Consider the following 7,628-nt stretch of genomic DNA (forward strand, 5'->3'; position numbering starts at 1 on the left):
TTGACTGACTATTTTCTTATCTTGACTTTGTTTGGTGTACAGTGCCACGCCCCCACCCTTTGATACTCGCAATTTCCGTACTTGGTCATTACTCTCATAATAAACATCACCTCTGGGTGTTTGATGAAAACTAAACCCTTCTACTTCGAATTCAGTCGTGCATTGATCAGACCTTAACCATGTTTCAGTCAGACAAATTATTTCTGCTACCCTGAATCGGATATCTAGTTGAAAATCTGAAAAATGACCATGTAGACTTTGGACATTGTGAAGAATAATTATGGTGGAGCCTGATGGTTTTGTTGAAATTTTTGAGAGTTCTAATCTTGGCATTATAGCTAGTGCTACCTTTACTTCTGAATCAGCATACACTTTCTTTTGAAGTGCTTGGTTGTTATTTGTTTCAATGAACAACCCATTTTTCGACGTAACTCTTGTCAAAGCAACATACGCTTGTCCTGGTGAGAACATCTGGTCTAAATTAACCACAACCTTTTCGACCGTCATTCCTTGTACTTTATGAGCTGTGCATGCCCAGGATAACCGTAAAGGGAACTGATGTCGTACTACTGTCTTCGATTTCTTTTCAATTATCTCTTCCTGAACTCTCTGAACAAACACAACGTTTCCTTTTTCTGTTCTTTTGCTCGATTTCTTGCCCACATTTTTGTTGTCAAAGATTACACCTATAGCCGTAATATTTGAGGAGTTCTTTTCATGTTGGAAGAGAGAAATGTATCCGATAACTCCATTTACCAGTCCGTCCTCTACATTGCAATTTCTTGTTAGCATAACCTTTGCATCAACAGCCATTAGTAAAGCACTGCAGAGATTATCTTTTTTCGAGCTTTTGAGTGGTTTCTCTCTTAAAGTCAACTTTCCGGTTGCTGCATTTTTCTGGAAATCCTTTGCGTCAATTTCGACCAAATCTTCACAAGTTTTTCTTAGCATAGAGAGGTTATAATTGTTAACTTCTTCATTTGTTGGATAAACATGAAGAACATCCTCTGGTCCATCTCTTATACAATCTTGTATCATTTCTTGTGCTTCCCTTGCTAAAGGTTGATCGGCTTCTCGAATTCGAAGAGAATTTAACGCTGTCGCAAATGGTATATCTTGTCGCTGTCTCATGATTTCATCTAGTTCAACAACTTTGAAAAAGTCTCGCCAGTAGTCAATGGGATATGAAGAATTTTCTTTAAACAACCTTTCATCTTTCCGCTGCTTTACGGGTGGGAGTTGATAAAAGTCACCTACTGCAATGACGCTAATGCCACCAAATGGTTCCTTGCATTTCTTTATTTGTACGAGTCTTTCATGAATGTAATAAAGTAGTCTTTTGTACACCATTGACACTTCATCTATAACAAGAATCTGCAAGTCTCGAAGATGTACCCTTATTTCACTTAGACTCTGCTCTTTCAATGGCTGATACGGCAACGGTAAAAACTTGGTCAGGGAAAACACGTGATGAATAGTATTTCCACCTATGTTGAATGCAGCTGTTCCCGTGAAAGCTGTAAGGAGAACCGCTAAACTATCAGGTGAGGACATATTTCGAGAAAATAGTCGTGTTGCCTCATACTCTATAGCCTTGATGACATGACTCTTTCCAGTTCCTGCTCCTCCTGTTATAAATACATGCAAAGGGTCAGGCTTTTCTCCAGCGATTTTCTCTAAACACCAGTCACGAACATGGTAAAATACCTCCTTCTGTGTGTTATTCAGGCTTTGCAAAACAGGTAATATATCATTTTTAGAACGATTATTCTGCTGTATTTGAAAGAGCACGTCAGAATTTGTCTCACTCTGTATATCAGGAATAGCTTCGAAAAGGTTTTCATCCAAGATGTGTAGTTTATTTTTCTCTTCAGAGCATTCCTGTCTCATTGCTTCCGACTCTGGAAACAAGCTAGCCCATGCATCTTCAGGTTCTCCAATGATTTCAAACATTTCTTGAGCTTCTGAGATCACATTTTCATTTTCTGCATACGTTGCATGGTTTATGTCAACTATTGTTTTCACGGACTGAATATCTTGTTTTCCTCTTAATTTTATGTGACCAGTTTCGTAAAATGCCTGGTACAAGTCAAATCCCGGTGGTTTCAGCTGCGCTTCATTCCAATGTGGAAGAAATAGTTGTAAAAGGGATCGGTAATACTTCTCAGGCATTTTTTCAGGGCTGAACTTTGCATACCTTATCACAGCTGGCTTTGTTCGTGTCCTTTTTTGAATAAATCCCTTTGAATTTTGTAATTCAAATACGTTTTCATTATCATTTTTTGGAATCTGGGATTTAGCTAACACTCTGTATACAGAGCAAAATTCTGCCAATCACATTCTATGAAACAATGCTTTGTTAGGACAATTTTCATATCTTTCTATTATATTTGTCATCCAGAGCTCGTCTTCATCATCTTCTTCAATTTCATTAATTTCAGCTTTTTGTCTTTTTAATTGAAAAAGTGGTTTGCTCAAACGGGTTGGGTTTTGCCCACTGGCACAAATACGACTTTCCTAGAGCACTCTTTCATCTTTAAGTTGCAAACTCTGTACACAGCCTCTTGTGCGCTTACTTCTCTGTGGTGTAGATATGCTGACCCTATTTTCTTCATAGTGTCTCCGGCATCAAGATTTCCTTCTTCTGCTTCTATTTTTGTTTGCTTTAATAGCATCCCCATTTCCCTCTCAGACTTTGAAATGTAGGAAATTATGTACACAATGCAGCTAAATGGGTCCAGTACAAATTGAATATCCATGTTTGCATCCCAACATTTCAAAAGGCAAGGATTGTATTGATTTATCCATAGTGCACCGGGATTTCTTTGAAGAATAATGGATTTTGACTTTGATAACATGTTATGTGCTTCTTCGTACTGATCTTGAGACAAGGATAGGTCGTTAAAAATGTCTTCAGTACTTCTACATGCATTTGAATTGTTTTGCACTTCTTCCCAGACACGCAATAAAATGTCTTTTGCGCCCGATTTCATTAATTTAGTGTTTGTTGTCACGTCATCATCCTTTGTATCGTCATCATCACAAGGAGAACTGATAAATGTGCGTGAAGAGGGAGGTCTCGGAAAATTAAACCTGCATTCTGTCCCTTTCTTTCTACATGATTTTGAATGTTTTCTACTGTGTTGTTGTACTGCAAGGACAATATTTCTCAACTCTGGATCTTCAGTCTCAGACGGCAGTTCACAAGTCACATATCTATCAATGAAATCACACACAGCTTCTTTTCCATGTTCTTCAAGTTTAGGTGCATTTTCAACCCAGTAGAGACAATGCATATGAGGAGATCCTCTCTGCTGAAATTCAACTCTCTGGAAGAAATCTACAACTTTCCCAATTGGCTCAGATGGAGAAAATATAACATCTCCTTGAAAGACATGAAACCTGTGCTCAAACATCCTAGCAACAGTCACTGGATTCTTCCTTAAAGTCTCATTCTTTTCAGACCAATCCAACATACATGGATCTCTTTCATCATTTTGTTGTCTCAATATCGTTCTTACTGCATCATTCCATCTATGTTCTGCAGCAGAGAAAGAACAAAACCAGGTTGGTATTCCTAACTGGCGGAGCATTGCAAAAAGATCCTTTTGAGCTGATGACCAATATGCTGGTGTTCCACGAATTGGCTGCATAAACCTTACTGCTTCATCATTTTTTAACAATCTTGACAGAATTTCTGGATCTTGCACCATGCTAGAAGTAACTATTTTCTCATTTCCCATTTTTGAAAAAGATTTTCTGACTGAAATTTGTGTCTTCTCTATGACTTGATTCAATTCTGACATAAACTGACTGAAGAATATGTAATTGCTGTCCTTTGCAAACCTGTCATCTGCATTCATCAGCCTATTATTGAAATATCTAGACAGTGTTATCCTTGTTCCTCTTTCTTCATTCCAAGTAAATTTCCCACTAGGAAAATGACAGGGAAACGCTTTGGCTTCATTTCCTGGGTCCTGTAGCATTCGCACTTGATTCTTGCCTTCTCCAGGTGCAATATTGTAAATATCATCGAAATAATGGTCCAAGACCTCCTGGGCAATATCCACCGGTTGAAGGCATGTATCAATTGCAATCTGTTGGGGTTCATCATTGTCATTCGTAGTTGCCATGTCATGAATTTCCTCTGATGTTTCCTCATTTTCATTTGTGTTTTCTGTCCAGTTTTCATTTATTTTGACATCTTTGTACCACTGATTGTTAAGCTTCAAATAATTTAGAGCGGCTGATATCTGGTTTGGATTAACAAATTGGTACTCAAAGTAACCCTTGTAGCTTAGTTTTCTTTTCAATTTTACCCGCAATAGTAAGTTTTCGCCTTGATTCAATGGTAAACTTGAAGTTTTCTTCAAATCTGAGGGTACACACACAACCGGGCCATGAATATTTCTTTGACCACCATGGGGAAGAGCCATTACCTTCATGAAAGGTATGTGCAAAGCAATTAGATGTTGCTCTAAATTATTCATATTTGTCAATTCCTCTGGTATGTCTTCAAGATGCATTTCATTGTAAACTGCCTCTGCAGGAATATTTCCACTCATAATTTTTCTATGGCATGTATAGCATATCCACAATGTTGACCTGGTACAACCATCTGGACAGGAATCTGTACATTTATGAAAATATATCTCTTGTAAGCACAAGTTCGATACATTTCTCACAAGTTCGTCTTTGCAATAAATCTGCCGGTCACATTTCTGTACTTGATTTACAAATAGCAATCGATGACAGCAGCAGCACACATAATCGATGCCCTCTAGAGACTTCTCTTTTAACTGTTCTATAACTCTTTTCTCATGTTTTAGCTTTTCCAGTTTGGTTTCCCTATTATGTTGAATTGATTTTCTCTTCGATACTTTAAGATCAGGATTAGAACTATACTGTTTCTTACTACAGGCCTTAATAGTTGACCTGAATCTGTCATCTGTGCTGTACCTTTTTGCTTTTGTACTAAGAATTTTCTTTCTGAAGTGTTTATTTGTCCAGTATCTCCGAGTACAATCAATTTGTCTTCTGTATTTCTCATCAGTTTTGAACTTTTCAAGATTTCTTTGTTTCATGTTTTCTCTGTACATTTCATCGTTTTTGTATTTCTCTTTTCCCCTTTTTTTGACAGCTTCTCGGTATTCTTTGTTATCTCTGTATTTTTTTGCACTTCTTTGTTTTACATTTTCTTTATGTGCTTCATTTAGAGAATACTTTTTCATGCTAGCATCCTTTGATTTTCTCCTGCTTTCTTCATTTTCTGCATATCTGGTTTTACTCTTGAGTTGTGTTTTGCTTCGGTACAAAGCATCCTTTCTGTATCTTTCTCGATTCTTTACTTTAATAGTAGATTGAAATTCGTCGTCCTCCTTGTATTTTTACATGTGCAGCTTTCAATTTCTTATTGCGGTATCTAATATCTTCTCGATATTTTCTTCTCTTTGCTTGCTTACTGTTTTCTACAATATTTCGTCTTTGCATAACACTTGCAGAATCTTGTCTTGCTGCTTGCATTCTTTGACGATTCTTTTTCTTTTTCATATAATTTAAATCAAATGTTTTGTTTTCACATAAAGTTTCCATTGTCATTTCAACATTCTCTCCATGTACATCAAGTACTACATTATAATGGTTCTGGCTTTGATGATTCAAGTACATTGCTCCATTTCTCCTTTTCATAAGTGGACTTTCTTTCTCAAAGGAATATTTCAACCAATGATTTCTAGTGTATGTGTAAATATCACCATTTATCATATGACATACAGCTAAGATCTCTAACTCAGTTGCCCACTTTCCATTTTGTACCATTGAGGACACAGATAGATGATCCTCTACAGTATTTTCACCAGTTCTTAGGAATGGTTTGAATGCAGCTTCATTTTCAAGCAAGTGCTTACAAACTGCACTGCGAATGATGTAATGATAGTCCTCTGAATTTGTCAAAATGAAAGATATAGCTCTGAAAAAACAATTGCCATCTTCATAAACTTCATGCTGAGAACTTGGTGCCTCAAGTATCTTTCCAGATGAATGACATTCAATTCCATGACCACTGCATATGAAAGGAATATTCAATTCTTGACATATTTCCCTTTTCATGTCAAAGTCAAGAGGGTTAAAATAGAAATGTTCCTGTTCCAATGAAACAAAATCCAATTCGGAAGTTTCGCTGTCAGAACTAATCTCTTGTGATGTGCATGGATTTTGAACCGCTTCCTCAACAACATGGTCCAGTGTTTGTGTTACATTATATGTAGCATTTATGATATTTTCTACTTTACAATGTACCCCGGTAACATTGCATTCAACGTCCTTTGAATACCCCATAGAAATAGCAAGTGACCGAAGATGAAAACACAACTGTGCTACGTCTCCAAAAAGAACTCTTGTACTCTTCCCGTTCACACTTAACAGTCCCTTTGAAGACCTAGAATGGGAATCATAAGTGAAAAAACCATTTTCTGATTTGCCAATTAATAATGTATTTCCCCCAAAGCATACGAAACATCCATCAGTTTCAGCAAGAGCAATATGTAATGCTTCATCTAGTGAAAATGCACCAAACTCAGCAAAGTTGAATTCACTGTTTGATAAAATAACACTTGATAATGTCTCAATTGCTCTAAATTCAAAAGAACCGTCAAAGCATTCATAGAACTGAGGTAATTCTTCTACAAGTAAGGACCTATTACATACTGATGAGTTTCTCTGCAAATAAGTATACAATTCATCACCAGTCACTAAAATTTTATTCATGTCCACTGTATTTCAGTACTTACTGTCCTTCACTTTGTGATATGATAACCCTGCTAAACAATTAGCAACACACTGGGTTCCTGCATTATCTCCAAATATTGGATCTCCCTGATGAAATGATCCCTGAACACACTCTAAAGTTGCATTTTCTCCTCTTTCATTAACATTTGCAAGGTTCTCTTTCTCTTTATCATATATGTTCTTAATATTGTTGTTCTCTTTTCTTTCATACATATTCTCAGATTTCCTGTTTTCTTGATTTCCATGTGAGATATCTTTATTCTTTTTCTCTTTTCTCTCATCAACATTGACATTCTTGTTCTCTTGTTTCTCATTGTAACCAGTGAAATTGCCATCTACGACACATGAAGATACTGTTTGAGTACTGTCTTTATAGCTTTCATTTAAGACACGTGAGAATACTGTTTGAATACTGTCTTTATAGCCCACATCTTTTTCTAGTGTACTGCTGGTCTCCTCCATCCTAGAGGTATCCAGCTGCGTCTGACCTGCTGGGCTAGGCTTAAAGCCATCATCGTGCCCAGGTACTCTCACTGGAGTACAAACCCACCCTGGGGAGTCAGGGGTCGGTGCCAGTGCCCCGTTTTGGGCTTCCAGACGACTTCCCCGAGGAGATGACAACCTCGGGGCATTTGAGTGCATTTTCACACTAGGTGAGGCCTGCACCCTGGCCAGGGGTTTTTCCTCAAATTAAAAGGCGGCAACCCCATGGAGCCTTGCCCCGGAAGACTACCGGGAGGAGCTGTTACAGCTCCGTCTACTGTCCCGTCTGGAACAGCAGAGTCTGTCATCAGAGCATCTGGTGGCTTAGAGGACTGAGGCTGCTTTCGTCTTTTCTGCCT

General features: G+C 37.7%; 1 protein-coding gene across 1 annotated transcript; it reads right to left on the reverse strand.

Moving 5' to 3' along the window:
- Positions 1–2,474: 2,474 nt before the first annotated feature.
- Positions 2,475–7,428, reverse strand: LOC134233602 (uncharacterized). Its single transcript, XM_062715584.1, has 3 exons — positions 6,789–7,428; positions 5,463–6,680; positions 2,475–5,347 (listed from the first exon to the last, which is right to left on the reverse strand). The coding sequence occupies exons 1-3, from the start codon at positions 7,426–7,428 to the stop codon at positions 2,475–2,477; spliced, it is 4,731 nt and encodes a 1,576-aa protein (XP_062571568.1).
- Positions 7,429–7,628: the final 200 nt, after the last annotated feature.

This window comes from Saccostrea cucullata, unplaced genomic scaffold (assembly GCF_032062105.1).
Source record: "Saccostrea cucullata isolate Sc308-1 unplaced genomic scaffold, CSIRO_AGI_Scuc_v1 ctg3962, whole genome shotgun sequence".
Classification (NCBI taxonomy): Eukaryota; Metazoa; Mollusca; class Bivalvia; order Ostreida; family Ostreidae; genus Saccostrea; species Saccostrea cuccullata.